The sequence below is a fragment of the Phoxinus phoxinus genome (assembly GCF_949152265.1).
Source record: "Phoxinus phoxinus genome assembly, chromosome: 3".
NCBI lineage: Eukaryota > Metazoa > Chordata > Actinopteri > Cypriniformes > Leuciscidae > Phoxinus > Phoxinus phoxinus.
The window spans coordinates 21,594,747-21,619,507 of record NC_136878.1 but is presented as its reverse complement, the minus strand read 5'-3'; the positions used below and the strand labels follow the sequence as shown (position 1 = coordinate 21,619,507).

At 41.6% G+C, this 24,761-nt stretch overlaps 1 protein-coding gene across 4 annotated transcripts in view; it reads right to left on the bottom strand.

Moving 5' to 3' along the window:
* The window catches only part of lamc3 (laminin, gamma 3), a 93,839-nt gene that overhangs the window by 32,205 nt on the left and 36,873 nt on the right, over positions 1-24,761 (bottom strand). For all 4 annotated transcript variants that reach the window (XM_079606515.1, XM_079606516.1, XM_079606514.1 and 1 more), the window contains 6 exons: positions 20,455-20,643; positions 19,145-19,262; positions 17,265-17,363; positions 8,875-9,011; positions 8,178-8,294; positions 809-1,007 (listed from right to left, as the gene is read on the bottom strand). In XM_079606515.1, coding sequence (XP_079462641.1) covers positions 809-1,007; positions 8,178-8,294; positions 8,875-9,011; positions 17,265-17,363; positions 19,145-19,262; positions 20,455-20,643 — 859 coding nt within the window. The remainder of the gene's footprint in view (positions 1-808; positions 1,008-8,177; positions 8,295-8,874; positions 9,012-17,264; positions 17,364-19,144; positions 19,263-20,454; positions 20,644-24,761) is intronic.

Sequence of the window (24,761 nt, the reverse complement as noted above, 5' to 3'; positions counted from 1 at the left end):
TTTTAGAGAAAACATTCTCCCTTAGACTTTAATATACGTAAAACCGAGGCTCTTCATTAAGGCACACTAGGTCTAGTCAATTCAAGTCAAGGAATGTCTCTGTATGAATGAATGAATCATGGGAACATTTTTTATCCCTTTTCTTGTCACTCTGGTAGGACAGTACATGTCAAAACAATAAATAAAAAAGCTGCCATGAACAAAAAAACTCCTGGTTAGCCTTCCAAGTAAAAGTGTCATATGCTGAAACAAGAGATTTCGAGACTGAAACCACTTTTTTTTTTTGGTGATGTTTATTCATGTTATTCACACAATTAGAATTCTAAAAAAATACTTGATAATAAGCCATGTGGTCTCAATGGACAAATGTTTCAGTCTGCCATGGAAACCTTCCACCGAAAACACAAAAGAACACCTATTTTAAGCAATCCCTATAGCATAGCCCAGTTTCCACCTGGTATTAAGATGCTTTTTTGGTGATCAATTCACAAATTGTCAGCGCTAAATGTAAACGGTGGAAAACGATGTAGTAATTGCTAATATCTAGCTTTTAGCAGTGAAGGTGCGTCTTACACTTCCATGAGAACAACCAGATATATATTATACATGTAAACATGTAGTGCATTCCTGTGAAAAATCAATGATAAATACATTATTTCTTCATTTTGTGCCTAAAATTACAGCAAAAACTTGAAAACATTTCAGTTTGAATCCTAATAATCTGGCCACATGCAACACACACACACACACACACACACACACACACACACACACACACACACACACACACACAAACACACACACACACCTGAGAGTGAAGGTGTTGATGGGTGTCTTCTCCAGTGAGGAATAAGGATCCTGTTTAGAGTACAAATCAGTAGAAACCAATATTCCAGAGCCCCCCAGCAACACGGTCACACTTCTGGGCAAGAGTTCCTCCAGCTCAGCCGTAAATGTCACGCTAAGGGTCCGTCCGTAACTTAACAACATGTTCCCCAGATATTTATCTGCAATATAAAGATAGAACATTTACAAATTCCAATGCATATTCCAATTTGTATATGACCATGGTGTGATTAAGCAAACATGAGTGTAAGATCTATCTGGTAGCAACAGCTGGGCTGTGAATTGTGTTAAGTGGTTTGCTCAAGGGCAGCACAGAATTTTCTGGAACACAAACTCACAACCTACAGATTACCAGCACATTACACCAGCTACTGAGCTGAAACAACCCGATTACCAAAGATAAACACCGTGACAGATGACAACTGTAAAAATATAATAGGAGGGCAAAATGTTCTGTTCTCATAAGGAGGTGGATTGTTTTTCTGGTTTAGAGAAAATAAGAAGACTGGATCTCACTGATCTCATGTCTGTACATCTCTATATGCAAGAGAGTGTAAGAGGACGATCTTAATTGCCACTCATATCCTCCTGCCTCATTAAAGAGCTTTAACAAGACTTCAAAGAACCCCATGCTGAGCTATATATATATATATATATATATATATATATATATAGCTCATATATATATATATATATATATATATATATATATACACACACACACTGTATATAAACAAACACACACAAAGAGAGAGAGAAATTATGACATTTCTGCTTTTATTAACCTACTGTTAGGCCTAAATCCCTAAACTTTTGAAACTCATAGTCATCTCCAAAGTCATCTCCATTGAATAAATCTGTATATAAAAAAAAAGCCAAACTGGATATTAAGTAGCTGGCACATTTGAATCCTTAGTAGTAAAGGAGTAGTAAAACTGTGTATTCTGATATATAAAGTTACAAATATGATTGAGGCAAAATTTCGTCCTTAAAACTGTCCTTGTTTTATCCTATTTAACTCTTATGCGAAAATGGGCAACTAAATTCTTGTAGTTTGTAAGTTATCATACTGTACACCCTTTTAAACAAAGCTTGCACACCTATTCCTTACAAGGTGTGTGTGTAATTATTTGTTTTTGATGGGGCGCCTCGAGCAGTTGGTGCCCCGGGGCCTCGCAGGACCACCATTCGTCCTTGGGGCCTCTGTATCTGTATGGGGTTAGATAGACTTAACTCCCCACAGAAGGTAATGCTTGCTTCAGAACATTTTCCAGAGATGAGTTACACTGAGGACATAAAGTGAAAGTAATACCTGTGAAAAATGTCATAGAATAGTATGGAGAGGGTGAGCTAAGGGAAAGACAGACTGTACAAAATATGTCCAGACATAGAATAGCCAGTGGTTACAGTAAAATTGTTTTATCTTATTGGGGATTTGAGAGAAATGCCTACACCTGCTGGCGGTGATTAGATGCTCTACTTAAGGATAGTTGTTGTGCTACTATAGTGATACAATGATGTCAACCCTTCCTTTTCTTTGTCTCTCAATACTTCTAACTTTAGGGCAGTTCACCAGAACTAATTTTTGCATCCCACAGCACTACTTCTCCATGGTTTTTCAATGTAAACATGAGCTAGACAGACGTGCTTGACCACTGCGCTTGCCTCTTGTATCTTTTGCAGTATCTGACAGATGACAAGTTTTTAAACTAAAAAAATTAATTCATTTGAATGGCCCCTTACTCATTAGTTACCCATCTACAAGCTCATTTGTTACCTAAAAACATTAGGTCATGATCTATACAAAAAATATGTGATTTAGTATGTGTAAAGTTGTAGCAAATATTAGAGGTTACAGCGTTTCAAATGTAGGCATTCAAACCATTTATCTAGTTTTGTAGCTGTGATGCAATATACAGTATGGTGGCTCAAATTCTTGGTATACTGCAAAATGATCGTTCTTCCTGTTATCTAAAGCATTGGCCACTCTGTGGGTTAAAATCTCTCATTGGACCATTACCTGGCTGGCACCCCTATAAGTTTCCTGTTCCCATCATCTCTTCAGCATCGAACCGAGCCCTGAAATACATGCACAGCGCCACATGCTTCACCTGAAACAAAGAGCTGTAAAACATTCTAAGCCCCGACAACATGAAAGCTTGTTAGATACTTAGCGGGAGTGTGTTTTCTTCTCTGCCCACCTGCCGTTCCACATGCAGAGACAAGTATGAGTCAACTTCAACAAAAGGAGGCTAAAATGTTCTGTAACTGTTGGATTCCTGTTGTTTTCAGGTCTGACAGCATGCTGAAACCTTCCCTACGAGAGCTTATTCACAAATTCCAGCACCCATAGTGATGCTGAGGCGAACAAATTAAATAAAATAAAATATCTACAGCTTGTGTTTTTCTTCCAACACCCGACACAGACTCCAGAGACACTTGACAATCTGTATCTGGAGAAAAATTGAAGCTGTAAATGAGAAAATATAGTCAAGGGGTGCAAAAGAATACAGTTTCCCTTGTAGCTTCCAGCACTGCTTGTTTAACTCCTATCTCTTCAAGATCAGATTTGATCAAATGGAGGTGTTAACCCTCTCTCAGACAAACAAATTAATCGTCATCACGACGGAAAAGCCTGGTGACATTTAGCGAGCCGCCATCAAACTTAACAATCAATCCAGGCTTTAACTTTTCCCTGACTCAATTAAACCCACTGAGCCTCAATTAAATTTCCTCAGCTTCACACAAACATTCCCTCTGAGAAGATGGATTGAGCATCTCGGTCGTTTTTATAAGGTGAGGCCTGATGAAATGCAATTTCTACATCTTTCTGGGGTTTTGAGTTTGTATTTTAATGGGCAGAATGTAAAGAAATAATCTCTAAAGTAATGCGGAAATGAAAAATTGTTTTAACATTCAATCTGTAAACAGCTCCAATAAACCATAACAAAATAAACTCCGACATTCCAGACAAAACCAGACATTTCTCAAAATAACCTCTTTTATGTTCCAAAGGGGAAAATAATATCATAAGGGTAATTTTCATTTTTGGGTGGCCTATCTCTCTTTAAAGGCCCACTGAAGTGTATTGAAACACACAGCATTATTGAATGTGTTGACGTAATTTCCACTGAAACCGGAAGACAGGGCGGGACATTTCGAACATCTCCTCCCCTTTTTTAAAATAGCCAATAGCGTTTAGTTTATATCACAGCTCGGCCAGAGCCTTTGAGCTCGATAAAGGCGCAGTCTCAGACTGCAGCCGCAGCTTCAGCATTTATTTATAATGTAGGGGGCGGGACGCTTTCGATTCTAGAGAATCTGATGAGAAGCTGAAGTGCAGTAGTGAGAGGCTGTATGTTTTGAATTCTTATATCTTCTAAATACGAATGTTGTCTTGTTTTGGAGCCTGCTTACTTATGGATAACACAACAGTAAGGCTAACATAATCATACTAAAACCCCAAAAACTTCAATTTTGATTTCATGGCGACTTTAAGGGCTTAAGTCATGTCCAATTGTATTTGTATATGTACATTTATGTCATAGTTTATTTATTTATATTTGAATGGGGTCTAATGCTAGGATAGGGTTGTGACTGAGAGAAGAAATAAACTGCATTCATTTGCAGATGTTAAACCTATTTATTAAAGATGTATTGATTTGTCTTTCCGAAAGCTTTATTAAATCGACAGTTCTCCCAAAAATATAAATTCTGTCATTATTAACTCACCCTCATGTTGGGCCATAAAATTATAGTCACCAAAACTGTTTGGTTACCAGCATTCTTCAAAATATCTTCTTTTTTTTGTTCCACAGATTGAAGAAAGAAAGCCATACAGGTTTGAATGACAGGTGAACTTAAAGCAACATAAAACAACAAAGATCCTGTTCTGTTAAACAGAAGCGAGGCAGATCAGTCAGTGAGGGTGGACATGCTTATATATCAGGTATTTATTCAGTTTTTACCTCTGAGCTTCTCATTGCAACCACAGTGAGGTGTGCTTGCACTTTTTCACGGTGTCATCCACGCCACCCACTGTACTAAAAAACCCCGTAGCATCATCAATGCGGCATATATCAGGCATTTTAATAGTGGTGTCTGTTCATGAATTTAATTGGCCTTATTGCTGCAGTTCTATTGATATTTCTGCGTTTTACAATCAGCATTCAGCACAATCTTACATACGAGAGGAGAAGTTGGGAGAGACATTACGATTAAACCCCAGCTTTAAACATCAATCTCAGTGATTAAAGGATTGAGCATAATTTGTGCCACTTGTCTCAGTTGATCACATCTGATACGTCTCGCCAGGAGCCATGATTGCCGGAGAGATTTATTCCAGGCATATGGTTGGCTGTCAGGGTGCACTGGCCAAGTTGCTCATGGACACAATGTGGTACCTGGACGCGACTCTCTGAGGACAGGGACGTTTAGATCTCCCCCCAACCCCCATCCATCTCAAACTCTAATCTCTCGGCGACCTCCGTTTCTCTCCATCTGTGTTTGTGACTCCGAGACAGCTTGCAACCAGCTTTTGGGAGGTGTGTATGTGTGTTTATGTGTGTGTATGTGACATGTTGTTTTCTCCTCAAAGCTATGATAAATGTTCCACTCTGTCCTCTCACCATGGAGCAGATGTACCTCAGGGGAGATCACACAACAAACACACACACAGTCTGGCTCAGTCAGCCTGCTAAACTCTTGGCTTGGCTGCTTGGCTATGGTATCTTGTCACCCCTCTGTTGACATGGCAGCTTCAGTGGTGTCAAAAGCCCAAAGCTGCGCCCAGCTAGATGAGCTATTCAAGTGAAGAATTATTCGCACACAAACACACACACACATAGTATCTATTAAACTCCTTCCAATACTCAAGACAGACTTAATCAGGGAAACATTCCTCCTTCACATAGCAATTTCCTCTCTGCTGAGACCAGTGATGTGTGAAAAGCATTAAAGATCAAAATAAAGCGCACAGCGCAAATCAGAGGACGAAGTTTATAAAAAGGATAATCTAAAAAGTCTTTGGGTGCTGTTGGAGTTGTCAGGGTGGCTGTACTCTAAACGCACGTGGATGAAGAGACTCGAGCGAACGGGGAAACAGAGAGGGAAGGAAAGCAAATGAGATCGTTAAAAGCATCGAGGGAGCAATAGATCTCGGCGCATCTTAGCCGAGCGGCCAGAACGGCACAAACAAGCCCTGCACCGCAGCGATAAGAGAAACGGCACCAAGTGCTCCAAAGAGCAGCAAAAAGGGCACTGCTGCATCTCTGCAGCCAGTCAATGGTAGGAAAACAAAGATGGATGAGACTAAACACGCACATTTGGGCATTACTGATACATAAGAAACCTTATTATTAATCACAATGCATAAAAAAAGACACATTCATGTATTTTAAGGGTATTCAGTCCCAAGACATTGTTATTGTGTTGGTGTATATTTGTCTACATGCAGCCCATGAGAAAATGTGTGAGACATGAAGACGTGATGTTAACAGGATTTTTCCCAGAGTGAGCGGCCAAGTTGGTCTGGCTAAGTGTCTCCCGTGGCGGTAAATTGCTGTGTAGACAAGAGTAAAACCCCTCAGCCTGTCTACTACACTCAGGGGAACTGGACTAAATCTAGCCTCTGGACTGGCCTGTACAGCTGGTTTATTTTCAGAGGATGCTCTATGAAACACTATTTATGGCCAAGCATGCTAATTCTAGGCCACTGTTTATCATGTTTGCTTTTGCAAAATAAAGAAAGCTTATATTATATGACACTACCACACAAAGTCAAACTAAGCTACATTTCTGCTTTGTACAGTTGCTCAGAAGAGAACAGACTTAAACAATGTAAATCATATAAATCAATTGTGTTGGTCTAACTTGTAGATATTGGATAGGATATTAGGATATTAACTGTCCTACATTTTTTCTAATTGGTAGCATAACTAACTATATAACAACTAAACCACCGTGACAGAGTTATCATGCCTTAAAGGGGTGGTAAAATGCCATTTTCACAAGATGTAAAATAAATCTCTGATGTCCCCAGAGTGTGTGTGTGTGTGAAGTTTTAGCACAAAATACCCCACAGATATTATTATATAGCATGTTAAAGTTGTCACTTTTTGAGGGTTTGCAAAAACGCACCGTTTTGTGCCTGGCCCTTTAAATGCAAATGAGCTGCTGCAGAGGGCGGGGTTTCAAGAGCTTGTGTGTGTTAGCAGCTGCGATTACCTCACTAAAATGACAGAAACTGTTCTGTCTTTAATGTTAAAACGGAGTCAGACAAAGATGGTGAGACTCAAGAAGAAGTGACAACATGTAGAAAGCAACAGGATGTCTTTGAATGGTTAGTTGATGAATTTATGTTGCTGATGTGGCGTTAACTATCTTCAATTAGCATATTCTGTCATGGTAATCTATAAATCGCTCGTATAGGAACTGTTGTGAGATGCACATAGATTGACTTTATATTGCATGTGAAAAGACGGATGCTAAAGTTTGAGCCGACTCACAAATGTACTCTTATACAACAACGTTTCCTCTTCTCAACATGGACTGAGTGTTCCCGGGGGCGGGGTTTATGTACATTTTAGGGTTGCTGATGTCACTAACCCGGGAGGAATGTCGCGTAGTCCCTACCAGCCGTTTGTTGTAGTCCTTTTCTTTAAAAGCAAATATTTCCTTTGCTTTGAAGTTTGAGCATTGTAACTTTGCATATGTTGTTTATGCTCAAACAGCAACCTTTCACACTAACTAAAGTTAGAAAAGTGAAATCATACTTTACCACCCCTTAAAAATAGCTTAAATGTAACTCTACACCCTTGCTTCATTTAGTGTACTTGGAGCCATGAATATGCTAATTAGCCCCGCCTCCACTCACACCAGCTCACAGATCCACTCTATGAACTTACTGAGGTAACCGCTGCACAATGGTATCGCTCTTTACAATGTTGGACAAATAACGGTAATACATATGATTAGCCTTTTGCTTGAATATGTTATCAAACAAGCTAATAATGTGTTGCTAATTTTACACAAACCATGTCCCCGTTTACTACCTCAGGTAGTACATACAAGGTAGTTTGTGACGTAAGAAACACCAGCGATTTCAAACTGTATTTTTAAGACTGTCTTTAGATCACTGCATTTTTAAAGAGAAAATACTCAGCAATGGTGTTGACTTATGAATTTAAAAACACCACAGACATAATAAACAACATTAAAAACTTGATTTTCACAACAGGGGAACTTTAATTAGCCTAGAGTGGTTTCAAGGCAGGCCAATTCCAACCAACACTTGTTCTAAGGGGAAGTGTATAGCCTAGTTGATGTCCTACCAGGTGCTTTGTAGAAGCCATTCTCCTCTCTGTAGGGCAATAGATAGACTTCCCCCTCCTTCCAGATGAGGGATTGTTCGTGCCCTTCGGAGAACACACCCTTCCAGCCATCTGGATCTGAACACAGAGCACACACAACAAAGTCTGAGATTCCTGGTAAAAAATGTTTTATTTAATACAAAAATGGTCTTTAAAAATTGATCGATCAGCATAACAAATTGTAAAAATTTCTAAACATTTCGGAATGCTTAAGTTGGTTTGTCTCTCATTTGCTTTAATGGCAGCAGCACTTGAGCTACATGAATTCCAAATGTTTATGTAAAGCTTGATGGCCATGTTCTCCAAAATGATTTTAGATGATCCAACGAGTGTCTTGTGTTTCAATGGAAGCAAGACCATGGAAAGACCATGAAATGGGATTTTAAATACATTTTCAGCGTGGTCTAAGCCTGGTACCCTACTATATATTCACTTAAGGACATTTAAAACTTTAAAAAAAAATGTATATATATATATATATATATATATATATATATATATATATATATATATTTTTTTTTTTTTTTTTACAAAAAGTGCTTGATTGCTTGAAAATTGAAATGTGTGTGATTGTAGTGGGAAGCGAGAATTGTGAACATTGCTATTCGGTATGAAAATCATGTAAAAAAAAAAAAAAAAAGTGTAATTGATAAATTACCTTCTAGGAAGTTTGAAGTAATATTTATAGCCATGTACTGATTGGAGGATGAACAGGCGAGGGAGTGTCCAAAGCAAAAACATTTCTTACAGCCATCTGGGTTATCCAGCTGGAGGTTGAAGGAACCTGGTTTACACCTATAATACACACAAATCAGATATAAAGTACTGGTAGAGAGTGTTCAGTTCTCTTACGTAGAGTTCTCTCGTACTGCGTCGAAAGAACGCTACGGGAAAGATATTTCTTTGTCGAGATTGAAGCCAAAAATTAATCCTTAATTTTGTAATATTGTAAAACGCTTTTCTGAAGCATACAACCTAGGCGGAGCAATACAGCTCACCCATTGGCTGCTCTGCCAGAAAAGCACAGCCTATGCGAGGCCAGGACGCTGACCAATGAGGACGCTTCGCGCCCTTCTGCGTCACCTCCCGCCCAAACAGGCGTGGCCTAGGCCTATAAATACGAGCATAGCTGTCTAACACGCCGATTTTCTTAAATTCAACGAAGCTGCACGCATCGCTGGATTGATTCGAGCCACCACAGCCGTCTGGATACAAGCACCTCAGCAGGACGAGCCCTTACCTGAAGCCGCTGGTCTTCGCCGCCTTCAGCCGCCGTTCCCTGCTGCGCTTCTCCGGCGTGGATATATCCTTTCAGTTTTGTGTGTGTTTTGTGTGTGTGTTCGCCTACCGCGTCACACGCTTTTTCCTCACAAAAGAGCACGAGCGTCTTTATAAAGATGTCTCGCTTTTCCTGCGGCTCCTGCCGAGCCGCGCTCATCGACGGGGACCACCACGAGTTATGTGTTTCCTGCTTGGGCGAGGAACATGCAGCTATCGCTCTCGGTGATGGCGGCTGCCATCACTGCGACATGATGCCAATCGCGACTCTGCGGACTCGCCTTGCATCTTTCGCCGAAGCTGCTCAACCGCCCCCTGTAGCGCCGCGCCGTAAAAAGCGCCGTGCTCAGCGGGTCCCGGAACCTCCCTCCACGAGGAGCTCGCCGCCGCCGCCGCTAGCTCCTCTCAACGTCTCGCTCGAGTCGCTCACCGACGGACAACAGCCGCAGCACGCCGCTTTGTCCGTTATGGATGACGACCAGCAAGCTGTATCAGAGGGAGATGATGATTGCTGTTCGCTTCTCGCTTCGGAGAGCGAGGGTTGGGCGAGCTCTGTGGACCTCCCCTCCCCCGCTGTTCGAGAGCGCAGAGGAGGGAAGATCAGCATCGAGGCGGAACTGATGCGTCTGCTCACACAGGCCGTGTCGAGCCTCGGCCTCGATTGGTCGACGCCCGAACAACCTGCACTCAACCGGCTGGATGGACGCTTCCTCTCTGGAGACCGCGCTGCGCCCCCCTCCAGACACGCACCGTTTCTTCCTGAGCTTCACGAAGAGGTAGCGAAATCATGGAAGGCGCCATTTTCAGCCAGAGTACGTACTTCTGCCTCGCCAGCATTCTCCGTAGTGGACGGTGCTCGAGACAGAGGCTACCACGCTCTCCCTCCGGTCGAGGAGGCGGTAGCGACTCACCTTTGCCCACCCTCTGCGGGACGGCGGGCTAAGGGAGTCCTACCATCCAAAGCTTGCCGCACGTCTTCAGCTCTGAACGGTCGCGTGTATTCCGCCGCCGGACAAGCTGCATCGGCGCTGCACACCATGGCGGTGCTTCAAATCCACCAGGCCAACCTCCTCTGCAAGCTAGACGAGGAAGGCCCGGGCGCGATCAGTGTTCCGGACTTGCGTAGCGCCACAGACCTAGCTCTTCGCGCTACAAAGTCCGCCGCACACGCCATCGGCAGGATTATGGCCACAGCTACTGTTTCTGAGAGACATTTATGGCTGACTCTCTCTGAAATGGCGGAATCCGAGCGCTCTGCGTTTCTCGACGCCCCCATTTCACCGGCTGGCCTCTTCGGATCCTCCGTGAAGGACTTCGCGGACCGATTCGCCGAGGTACAGAAAACTTCGCAGGCCATGAGACATTTCCTGCCAAAGCGCTCCAGTTCCGCAACAGGCCGCCCTAAACAGCCGCCTGCCCGAACTCAGCAGCGCCCCGCGCCCGCCGCGCCGGCCCAGCAGCAACAGGCCCGAGAGACACCACGGTCTCGCTCCGCCGGACGCCGCCCGCCACCGCGTGGTCCTCGGCCCAAGATCTCAATCAAGCCCGAGGCCTCGGCGCCATCCTAGCCCTGCTAGGAAAAAGACGGTGTTCGGGTCCCGCTGCGGCCGGACTTCCACCAAAGATTCCCGCTTGTACAGCCCTAAGTTCCGTGTTTGTACCAGTGTACTCAGCAGCCAACAAACCGGCCGTAAAGCCCGTTTGCCTGCACACAAACGCCGTTTTCACGGCGACCCAGATAAATCTAAAAAAGAGTTTAATTTCTGGTGTTCCGGCCAAGGCCGATGGTGTAATGTGTGTAACTGCAATGCCCACCCAGTGCCCATTCATTCACACAAGCACAGCCCCGTTCAACACAGGGTTTGCACACATAAAATCGGCTCACACCGATTGTGCTTTACATGTAGTGAGCGTGCCCACTGTCCAGTGCCCACAACCACTACACACTGCACGTTCCGCGGTTTCTGTAAAAACGAAACTAACGAACGGTCAGTCAGTACACAAACACAGTGTCCCCGGTGTTATAAATGTGCCCGCCACCAAGCGCCCACGTTTATTCACAAACATAACGAGCCCCGTAGGGCTCGCCCCGCGTGCTCTCTCTCAACTCAGAGAGTCGAGCGCGCGCGGGACGCATACTGTGTTAAACATGTCCCCCGCCTCAGACGCCACGGCGTCCATGTCACAGCACATGGTTGCTCTCGTGTCGCCGCCATTTCGCGACCAGAGCCCAGATTACATTCAACCCCTAGTCACACGTGCAGATGCATGGGAAGGACTACCCGGGGTTTCAGAATGGGTGCTAGAGACTATAAAAAGAGGCTATTCGCTACAGTTTTATCGACGCCCTCCCCGTTTCACGGGAAAAGTCGAAACCACGGTAAAAACAGAAGTAGCACATCTACTTCGAGCCGAAATAGCGAAGCTATTGAGCAAAGGGGCCATAGAGCCTTTATCTCAAGCTCAGAGCGAAGGGGGCCTGTACAGCAGATATTTCCTGGTACCGAAGAAAGACGGGGGTCTCAGACCCATTTTAGATCTAAGGCGTCTGAACAAAACGCTTGCAAAGCGGAAGTTCAGAATGCTCACGACCAGAGGTATCCTCGCGCAAATTCGCCGAGAAGACTGGTTTATGGCAATAGATCTGAAAGACGCGTATTTTCACATACAAATTGCGTCACGTCACAGGCGATTTTTGAGATTCGCCTTCGAGGGCCGGGCATATCAGTACACAGTCCTGCCATTCGGCCTATCCCTAGCACCTCGTACATTTACAGTGTGCATGGACGCGGCGCTGGCACCCCTGAGACTCCGGGGCGTTCGAATTCTGAACTATTTGGACGATTGGCTAATTCTGGCTCAATCGCCGTCAGAACTCGCTCACCACAAGACACTAATACTCGATCACCTCGAGTGCTTAGGTCTGAGGGTCAATTGGGAGAAAAGTTCACTGTTTCCCAGTCAAAGGATCTCCTTTTTAGGACTGGATCTGAACTCACTGTCTATGACAGCACAGCTGTCATCACAGCGCAGGCGAAATACCCTGCAAATGGCGAAATCCTTCCTCAGCGGCCACATAGTGCCACTCAGGAGATTTCAGAAAATGCTGGGCCTCATGGCCTCAGCCTCAACAGTGCTGCAGTTGGGCCTGCTGCGCATGCGCCCACTACAGTTCTGGTTGAGAGCGCGCGTACCGCGCCGAGCATGGCTACACGGTCGCTATCGCCTCAAGGTCACTCAGGAATGCATTTCAGCCCTGACACCATGGAGAGCGTCAGACTGGTACCGGTCAGGTATAAGCCTGGGGACTTCCTCGAGCCTGAAGGTGGTGTCCACGGACGCGTCCACCTCAGGCTGGGGAGCACTGCTCGACGGCAGTCCGCTCTTTGGCCAGTGGTCAGAGCGAGCCGAACTACCGCACATAAACTGCCTGGAAATGATGGCAGTGGACTTTGCGCTGAGGCGCTTCTGTCCCCGGATAAAAGGACACCACGTCCTGGTCCGCTCGGACAACATGTCGGTAGTAGCCTACATAAACCGCCAGGGTGGCGTGAGATCCCGGAACCTATTCAGGTTAGCGGAACGCATACTGGTGTGGGCCCAGCACAACCTGCGCTCGTTAAGAGCAATGCACGTGCCAGGCCACTTGAACGTAGGCCCGGACAGACTCTCACGGAACAACGTTCCCACTGGAGAGTGGTCCCTACACACACAGACAGTGCGTCTGCTGTGGAAAACGTTCGGCAGAGCGGAAATAGACCTGTTTGCAAACCAGGAAAACGCTCATTGCCCAGAATTCTTTTCGAAGAGCACGAACGCGCTGGCCAGAGTCTGGCCCCGCCGCCCGCTCTATGCTTTTCCTCCTGTCTCACTCCTGCCTCAAGTGCTGGAGCGTATCAGGGAGAGCGGATGCTCAGTACTGCTAGTTGCTCCATTCTGGACGAATCAGACCTGGTTCCCAGCTTTGATGCGACTGAAAAGCAGAGGTGGGTAGAGTATCCAAAAACTGTACTCAAGTAAAAGTACAAGTACTTCTAGAAATATTTACTCAAAGTAAAAGTAAAAGTAACAATCTTAATAGTTACTTGAGTAAGAGTAAAAAAGTATCCAATGAGAAAACTACTCAAGTAGTTAGTTACTAGTTACTTCGGATCATAGGCCGATATATATGATATATATATAAAACATGATATTATTTAGATATTTTTTATTTAAATGACTATTATTATCATAATTAGTATCCAATGAGAAAAGTATCCAATGAGAAAACTACTCAAGTAGCTATAGTTAGTTACTTCGGATCATAGGCCTATATATACTATGATATATATATAAAACATAATATTATTTAGATATTTTTTATTTAAATGACTATTATTATCATAATTAGATAGGCTATCTTTGCCACAAAAACAGAAGAGACAAGCATTATTTTCTGCCATCTGTAGCCCGAAAATCATTGCCTGTCCTTTGGTTTGTATAATAGTAACTTATACAACTACAGTTGGATTATTAGACAATGTCGAAATATAGTGTATCTGCAGAGTTTTGCATTTAAAGGCATGTAAAGGGAAACATTGACACAGAGAAGAAAGAGTTAAAACTCTTCACATGTGCTCGCGCTGACCGCTACTGAACATCTGAACACAAACGCACATCGACGGATCTTCTTCTGTCTGTTCTCCAAAATGTAATCAGATGTATATTTCTGCAAGCATGTTTAAACTGGTCAACAGTGTCTAAGGCAGGCAAAGGCATTCGTTTTCAAGTTGAGTTCGCACGCGACTGCGCAATAGGCTACACACACATTACCGCGGGATGGCGGGTGTTCATTTCATATGTGGACAATGGTAGCTTATTTATTGTATAAAGTAATGTATATGTCCAAAAAAACCGGGTAATGTCATACTTTGAAGTAGTGCTATCATATCGTAATAAGCTGTTTGGTTGTAAAATGTATTACCTGAATGAAATTAAATCGAATATCGTCCTGTGGAACGATATTCCACAGGATATATCGTCCTCAGTATACGAAGATAATAGAGATCTTCATCGCTGGCAAAAATTATGCATTTGCAGATTTGCGTTCACTCGACTGTAGGTCCACAGCCACTTCATCCAACGCTCTTGATGTTCTTAAATCTTCCTGTTACGACTCCGAGTCGAGTGTGAATTGAAAGCGCTTCAGACGATTCAGTGCGTGCAGGAAACTGAACAGATCATACAAACTGATTCGCGAACCGATTTAGACAGATCTGCCCACTTGTTTGATGAAGTCTTTGAACAGAATCGACTCAAAAGAGTGATTCATTTGTGAATTGAGCATCGCTCATGCCCAGAAAAAAGATACAGCGCGCTTGGAATAAACTACGCATTTAACAACACGTATTGCATTAAAATAAAGTAACGAGAGGAACATCGCTCAACGTAACGAAGTAAAAGTACCGTTTTTTTATTAGAAATGTACTCGAGTAAAAGTAAAAAGTACCCACATTTAAATCTACTCTTAAAAGTACAATTTTTCCCAAAAAATACTCAAGTAAATGTAACGAAGTAAATGTACTTCGTTACTACCCACCTCTGCTGAAAAGTACTGCCCCGTGGCCGATACCAGTGAGGAGAGACCTCCTCTCACAGGCCAAGGGCTCGATTTTGCATCCTCACCCCGAGCTTTGGTCCCTACACGTATGGGCCATAAACGGGTACCCGCTAACCTCCCAAGAGGAGTGTTAGACACGATCGAACAAGCTAGGGCTCCGTCTACTAGACGGCTCTACGCTTCCAAATGGTCGGTGTTCTCTGGATGGTGTTCAGATCAAGGTCTGTCACCACTTCAGTGTGGAGAACCGGAGATTCTCTCCTTCTTGCAAGAGCTATTGGATAAGGGAAGAACCCCATCCACGCTCAAAGTCTATGTGGCTGCCATATCAGCGTTCGTTAATCCAACGCTTGGCCGTTCACTAGGCAGGAACGACCTGGTGGTCCGCTTCCTGAGAGGCGCCAGGAGGTTAAACCCTCCAAGGCCTCCTTCAGTCCCCGTGTGGGACCTTTCTACAGTGTTGAACGCTATGAAAGGGGCCCCTTTCGAGCCTATTCACTCAGTTGACATGAAACACCTGTCTCTCAAGACCGTGTTTCTTTTGGCTCTCGCTTCAGTGAAGCGTGTGGGAGACTTGCAAGCGCTCTCAGTGAGAGCTTCTTGTATGGAGTTCGGGCCAAACGACTCTATAGTCGTGTTGAAACCGAAGCATGGGTACGTGCCTAAGTCCCTCAACACACCGTTCAGGGCTCAGGTCATCTCCCTGTCGGCCCTGCCGGCCTCAGAGGACGGAAATAGCTCCCTTTGCCCGGTCAGGGCATTAAGAGCTTACGTGTCCCGCTCCGCTGTTTTTCGACAGACGGAGCAGCTCTTCGTTTCGTTCAGCGGGCGCTCCAAGGGACGAGCCGCAACGAAACAGAGTCTGTCTCGATGGGTAGTGGACGCCATTGCGCTAGCCTACGCATCTAGAGGCTTGGAATGCCCTTTGGGCATCAGAGCACATTCCACGAGAGGCATGGCCTCCTCATGGGCTTGGTATAGCGGAATCTCGTTACAAGATATCTGTATGGCGGCAGGCTGGGCCTCCCCGTCTACATTTATTAGGTTCTATAACCTAGAGGTTCCTGCGTTGCAGGCTAAACTGCTCTCGGTCTAGAAGACTATGTATAAGTGTTCCTGCCCCGCACTGCGGCCCAGGTCACTTCAATGGTAATATGTACGAGTGCTCCTGCCCCGCGCTGCGGCCCAGGTCACTTCAATGTCTAATATGTATAAGTGCTCCTGCCCCGCGCTGCGGCCCAGGTCACTTCAATGTTTTAAGCATCACTCACTGACTATGTGTCCCATGAGCATGCTATTACCCCTCATATATATCTATATTTACATATATATGCTATTATGCCTTGAGAGGCACTACTATAAGGGATGATGCTATTTTAGCCGCTCTCCTTATACTTCTTGGGGTAGGCGCTTGTATACCAGGGCGCGCGCGCCCTTAGGTGTCTGTGTCGATCCAAGAACACGCACGGCGGTTTGCATAGGGTTCCCGTAGCGTTCTTTCGACGCAGTACGAGAGAACTCTACGTAAGAGAACGTACTCGGTTACTAACGTAACCTCGGTTCTCTCTAGGAGAGGGAACGAGTACTGCGTCTCATGCCGTGCGTGTCCACGCTGCGTCGCTTCATTGACGAAAATCGGCGTGTTAGACAGCTATGCTCGTATTTATAGGCCTAGGCCACGCCTGTTTGGGCGGGAGGTGACGCAGAAGGGCGCGAAGCGTCCTCATTGGTCAGCGTCCTGGCCTCGCATAGGCTGTGCTTTTCTGGCAGAGCAGCCAATGGGTGAGCTGTATTGCTCCGCCTAGGTTGTATGCTTCAGAAAAGCGTTTTACAATATTACAAAATTAAGGATTAATTTTTGGCTTCAATCTCGACAAAGAAATATCTTTCCCGTAGCGTTCTTTCGACGCAGTACTCGTTCCCTCTCCTAGAGAGAACCGAGGTTACGTTAGTAACCGAGTACGTTTTCCTCAAATTTATTAAAATCATTTATGTAAAGATATGGAAAATGTGGTGCTTATTTATTGAGTTATGCGCAGAGAGGAGAGGATATGAGCATTTCTCCACTGATAGAGAGAGAGAGAGAGAGAGAGAGAGAGAGAGAGAGAGAGAGAGAGAGAGAGAGAGAGAGAGAGAGAGGTGGTGTGCCAGGGTGAGGAATAGAAGGTCACCTGTTGCAGGACTGGCCCTCAACATTAGTCTTGCAATAGCAGTGCCCATCTTCAGCTGAACACACTCCTTTACTGCCCCTGTCATCACACTCGCACAACCTTTTTGAACACACATGCACAAACACAGATATAAACAGATGAATGAGCCACCACTGATGTGCCTGTAGTGTGCGGGTCAGTTGTCTGACGGCCTCAGGTCAGAGTTGCTCTGTCGGGTGTAAACTTTTTAAAATATTTTTTATATCTCCATGATCTGCTACATGGCCTAAAACCACAGTTTTACCTGGCTTGCCATTACCCATAATTCTCCTACCTCACAAGTAACCTCTCTCGTCTCTTTCTCTTTTTTCTTTCACGTTTCGCTCCAATGAACCAACTAATTTTTACCCAAAAACACTGACCCAAAAGGGCCACATGAAAGTGCAGTGGGGTATACAATTTTTGTTTGACGTTTGCCTTTCGTCTGTGTTTTCTTTTGCATTACACCATTATTTGCATCATTGAGTGTGCATATGCAATGTGCAAATCTCCTCAGGTGGTATAATCTGTTTCTTTCTTTCTTTCTTTCTTTCTTTCTTTCTTTCTTTCTTTCTTTCTTTCTTTCTTTCTTTCAAAAAATTATTATAAAAATTATAAAATTTAACAAATGGTTTGAATTAAATACACACTACCATTTTAAAAGTAAGATTTTTTTCTCAAATAAATTAATACTTTTATTCAGCAAGGATGCATTACACTGATAAAAAATGAGAGTAAAGATATTTAAAGATTTCTATTTCAAATGAATTATGTTCTTTTAAACTTTCGATTCATAAAAGTATTCTAAAAAAAGCTATTATGGTTTCCACAAATATATTAAGCGGCACTGTTTAAAACATTGACAATAAGAAATGTTATTTAATCATCAAATCAGCAAATTAGCATATTTCTGAAGGATCATGTGACACTGAATATTTAAGTAATGGCTACTCAAAATTCAGCTTTGCCATCACAGGAATAAGTTACATTTTAAGAAATTTAATAGAAAAGTTATTTTAAATTGTAATAATATTTCTCAATTGTATTAATTAATATTATAATATTATTTTACTATATTTTTGATCAAATAAAAGCAGCCTTGGTGAGCATAAAATACTTTTTGATTGGTAGTGTACAGTAATTAAAACAATTGAGATTGAGTTCAAATATGAAAGATAAAATCAATCAATCAATCAATCAATCAATCAATCAATCAATCAATCAGTCAATCAATCAATCAATCAATCAATCAATCAATCAATCAATCAATCAATCAATCAATCAATCAATCAATCAATCAATCAATCAATCAATCAATCAATCAATCAACCAATCAATCAATCAATCAATCAATCAATCAATCAACCAACCAACCAATCATGAGTGTGTGTGGTATTAATATGGTATCATAGTACCATTTTTTAAAGATTATTACTCAGACACAGTCTTTCCTCTCGTGGAAGCCATGTTTTCCTGCGTCTTTTCTGGTTATTCATCTTGTCAAGGTTGTTCTCCATTTTTGAAACACAAATAGTCTGCAAATGTGTAGTGTTTTATCCTTAAAAAGGTTTCTGAAAGGGTGATATAATTATGTTTCATTTGTGGTGCAATTTGAATTAAATCTAATTAGTTTTACAGTATTGTTCTGTTCCCAAAATTAGTGTGATGTAAATGGACCTTCTGGTTTGTTTGTACAGTAGTACCTTTATAATTAATGTATATTGGCCGAATTCTGCACTGCATTACTTATTTGAGGGTTTCCAATGTACTAGTTTGACATGTTTGCAGAACTCTGCATCCAAGAATCAAATGTTTTTTCTCATTTGACGAATTCTTGGTAGAGATACTCTCGCTCTTATTACCTGCATCCACCAGGGCCGAGAGAATGAAAGCCGGACTTGCAAATGTCACACTTTACACCAGACACACCTGGCCGACACACACACACTCCCTCTGCATCACACTGCAAACTCACAGAGCCTGAAGAGAGACCGAGAGAAGACAGGTTTTGACAGACATTAGCCTTTGGTTTTTTAATGAGTACATGGATAGTTTCAGTTGCATTAAATAATTATTTCCTCATCTAAAAATTCTTCCAATAAAGGTTAATAAATGCAAATTTTTACATATTTTATACACACATTTTGCCACCTGAAGCAAAATCAGATATTTCCGATACAAGACGAACACGATTAACATGTAATTAAACAGTGACAAATAATTTTAAAAGTGCTCATTCCCCCCCCCCCCCCCCCTTGCATTTTGGAAATTTAAAATCATTAATATTGCAATATCTAAATGTAAATTAATATTTAAAATCATATCTGAAGTTGTTTAAATAAATAAAACATTTCCCCCCATATTTATCACCTGAAGTCTTGCACATTAGCAGTTTCCAAGATTCACCTTTTTAATATGCATTTTGGGATATCGCATAAAAAAAGCTGGATTGAAATGCCAAGATGCACATACATTCTAAAAATGTAATAAAAAAAACGTATGCGCTCAATTGAGGCGGATAAATTTTTTATCCGATAAGAAGTTGAACTATGATGGAAACAGTCCCTCCATGCGCAACAAAAAACTCACGTGACTTTGCCTCAACTGTGGATGTGACTGGATACCTGGACTAACAAGCAGACCAGTTTCATTGCACAGCACCTCAAATGTTGATTTGATCATTCTGAAATGCCTGAGCCAAAGTATGCCATCAGAATAATTTTGCGCATCTTTGGATGTAAATTGCTAGTGTTACTATTGTAGAAAATCCCTGTTTGAATTTCTGTTTGTTATGACTTATTTTTTACACAATCAATGTAGTCAATGCTCAAGTTTATGTGTAGAGCCCTTGGTTATACTTCAAGCACAGTTTCATGTTGTGTCGAGCCTTCTTAGTGTTTTAAAAATAGCAATTTTGATGCTATCATAGAAGTGCCCCTAGCACTCCCATTCAAAAGGCATGGTTTGGTGATGTATTGGGTGATTTTCGTACCTAAAACGAAAATACGGTCAATCTTAAAAGTGGCGTTTCCATTCTAATGAAAAAGTTTGACTCGGGTAGATTACCAAAAAGAGCCTGGGTTCAAGTTACCCTTTAAAGATACTAGTGAAAGTGTGCATGAGTTTGACTAATGCACAATTGCTTTGCTAAGTGTGTGTTCGTGTAACTCACCCATTGCATTACAGTTGCAGTCTTGGCAGGGCTGATGCGGTAATGATCTAAAGAAGTTCTCTCTGCACCGCTCACAGTGAGGGCCAGCTGTGTTTTCCCTGCAGCCAAAACAGCGCCCCCCACTTCCTGTGCTGCGGAACTGCTCAGCATCAAACACGCATTCATCAGCAAGATCACTGCAGTTACACTCTGAGAAGTAACAGAAACAAGTGGAGGAAAAGATATGGATGAAACAAAACAAAAGATACGAAAAGATCAAACTGATTAGAATAGCAGTGCACATTCATTTAAACCAGCTTGTTCAGTTTCATTAGGCCTTAGACACACACACACACACACACACACACACACACCTAATAAGCTCCCTTGCCACGGGCCCTTTCTTCTCAACACATCACCCAACCAGAACGCACAAGTCAGCTTTTTATGCACCCGCCACCTAAGGGGGCATTGTGGGACATTACTCGTTTTATTACAGTTCCGTCAGTCTATTGACTCTGCAATAACCATCAAATTATCACTCTCTAATGGGACACAGTTTCTTGAGCTGCCACTGAATAAAGGATTACACACCATTATACTAGAAGAGACATACAACAGATAGGGAGAAATGCTTATTAAAGGAAATGTACAATTACATTTTTTGACATTAAATTACTTTCTTAATTTTGACAGACAACTAAAAAAAAACATTTTTTGCAATTCACCAAAATGTACATTACCATTAAAAATATACAATTTCAAATCAATTTCTATTTCCATATAAATGATGTAATTTTTTCCCCTATTTTTCAAAGAAACTTGAAAAAAATATATGAAGCAGCGCAACTATTTTCAACTGTGATAATAATAAGATCAGCATATTAGAATGATTTCTGAAGGATCTGAAGTCTGGTGTAATGATAGTGAAAGTTCAGCTGTGCCATTACAGGAATAAAATACATTTTAAAATATATTCAAATATAAAACAGTTGTTCTAAATTGTAACAATATTTCACAACTGATTTTACTATATTTGTGATCAAATAAAATGGAGCTTTGGTGAGCATAAACATGGTACCGACCTCACACTTTTGAACGATGGTGTCTATGACTCAGGCACTATTTAAACCCTGTTTTTTTTTTTTTAAACCTGGCCCAACACAGCAACATTAAGTGCGTGTACAATACATGACTTTAAAAATGTTGATATCAATTGAAATAAAACAGTAATTAGAATTGTTTTTTTTTTAATTAATGTAATGCAGCCATTTTGGGGACTAACAGATCTGGGAACAAACCTAAGAAAAAAAAATATTTTCTGGTTAGTTAAAAAGTGGTGGGTTTCATGTAGTTGCAACATGTACTCATAAATATTTTAGTAAATATGCTTGTTTAAGAGATGTGTGGATGTGATGAATAAATATTTCTAGGTTGCCCTAATTACTCTTCAAATTTTTTGATGGATGCAGCCATGCAAAGAAGAATATTGCAATTTAACAAACCATTTATATTGCAGAAGCTGTGGTAACAAACCGTCAAAAATGGCTGAGAACAAACAAGCATTTTTTTTTCTGCAAGCTAGATTTTCATCTTTTATCTCATGGTTTCTCTCCACTTTCAGACTAGAGGGTAAAAAAGACGTCCTTAGTCAATTAACGTATCGGTTTGAAGCATTACGAGAGAGGCATATGGTGGCAGCTCTGTGAGTCTGCCATGCAAATGATAAACTTGGCACAGTCTGTGATGAAGAACTTTTGCAAAGCAACCATGCATGGAATGCATCTGCAGTTAATTCCACCTCCTCACCAACAGATAGTGCTGCTTTTGAAACTTGCAAAGACTTGTTTATTCATTAAATCCACTTTGAAGGGAAGGGACAACAATTACCAACAGAAACCCATCTGTTGACCACTGAAAGTTAATTAAAGGAACGTGGAGCTTAGTGGAATACAGAATGAAAATAATTAACATGGCTTTTTCGGCTTATGGGTTTGTCAGAATTGCCAATTACAGCATCCCCCTAAAGTATTTACCAGAGACGCATGACAGCACACAAACATACAACACATTACACAAATGAAACTTTCTTAGTTACTGCTAAAAGGCTAACCGATGCGTTGTTTGATTGAATTACTGACTGGTGTGAGCATCTACAACCCCATTTCCAGAAAAGGACATTTTGTAAAATGCAATAAAATCAAGAATCTGTGATTTGTTAACTCTATTTAAATTTATTAAAGGGCACCTATTATGACATTTAAAATGTTCCTAATGTTGTTTAGGGAGTCCCCAACAACAGTTTTACGTGCGTGCATGCAATGTCAAAAAACACTTTTGTTTTCGTATAATATGCATTTATTTTTACCTGATTTGCTCACCGACTCCCAAATGATTCGTTCAACGACTCATTTTTCCAAACCCCTCCTTTGCGCGACGCTAATCTGCGTTGATTGGTCAGATGACCCAGCAGTGTTTACAGAGATAATACTTATTGTTTAACACGGAGTACAATGATGCTTTTATCAATTAAATCGTGTTATAATAATGATTTATATTCCACTGCTTTGTAGTTTGTAGTAAATAACTAAAAATAAGATAAATAATTTAATGTTATGTTAGCGAGCATAGCCCAGAGTACATATTGTAAAAGCACAATCAGTCTTTGTTTGCATTAGCCCGATGCATAAACATAACGTTTTTACAACAAAAAAATGCAGTTACGTTACTACGAGGTATTTCTCTATTCTTTAAGACAACTCCGAAAACAACGACAAACACTTCACATATCTCAAGTGCCATTGAAGACCTAGAAGCTAAACGGTGCTTACTCAACAAACAAAATAATAATTAAGCATGCTACATAAAACATAAGCAACAATTATTAATAACACTTACAGGTTGTGATACGGAGGAGGAAGCTGATGCAAATACATGAACCTTCCTTCAATATCAGCCGGCTCGCGAATCCAAGTTTGATTGCATTTAAAAAGCAATCGTCTTCAAAATGGCGCGAACAAAGCACAAGGCTCGGACTATACTTCTGTGGTATAGTTTTATATATGAATTGAAGCCACTTAGTCTTCAAATGCTCCTCCTTGGGCAGATGAAAAAAGTTGGCTTTTGAGTCGCACTTCAGAACACAGCGTCTCGTCGCCATGATATTTTCCCTGGCCTTGGAGCGCAATAAGTGGGCGTATCGTATTCAAATAACTTGACAAGTTGACGTCATCTAGTAAGAGAAAAAGCTTCGGTCTTCTAACGATTCATAAAAATGACTCAGAGTCGACTCTTACTTTTGAAAGACAATAACTTTATATACGGTGCACTTTCATATTTCAAACTTTGCAGGATGTTTTTGTTCACTTAGATCTATGTTACACACTACATGAAAGGTAAATTTCTAAATTCCATAATAGGTGCCCTTTAAAGTGACAAAAGCACAAAGAAAGGTTTTCCAATGTTTTTACTGACCAACTTAATTGTATTTTGTGTAAATATAAACAAATTTGTATTTTGATGGCTGACACACTCCAAAAAAGTTGGGACAGAGGCGTGTTTACCACTGTGTCACATCACCTTTGCTTTTAATTACACTTTCAACTGTTTGGGAATTGAGGATAGTAGGGTTTTGAAAAGTACTTCTGAGCACATGTGGCTATTTTTAACACAGTATAATGGTTTCTCATGTAATGCCATCTGAGGACTCGAAGGTGGCGCACATTCAACAGAGGAATGCAAGCTTTTTAACAGAGGAATGAGCTTTGTATGTGGATTTTTTGTTCAAACCAGGTTCTTCTCTGTCTGCTGGTCAAACAGGACCAAACTCATTTGCGTTTGCAACGATTGAAGCTGTTTTTTTTTTTATATACATTTAATAGTTTTCACATGATTATATAATTGTATTCAGTATTACTGTGCGGTTACTGTATTATGTTTAATACTGCCCACTCAATTGGACATCTGAAAATATCTTTATAAAATATGTGTAAAAAAAGTTAGAATCTTATTTTTCGTGCCCTAAATAAAAACACACACTGAGTAAAGCAAGCAAATTCAATCACAACCAATGTTCAAGACGCAACAAATTAACTTTTTAAACAACTTCATTTAAAAGTTGATTTGAGAAGGTAAAACTCTTGTTATATCTAACTGAATTTCATGTTTAATGAACTTTAAAACATTTAAAAATATGATGCAGATGTGGAGACTTAAATAGATGCTAAATTTCTCAGGCTGATTTAAAGACAACACACAGATGGGCCCTCAGCTAAAACTTCAGTTCCTTGATTGATTTAAATTTACATGTTAGTTTGAAACTGAGAAAA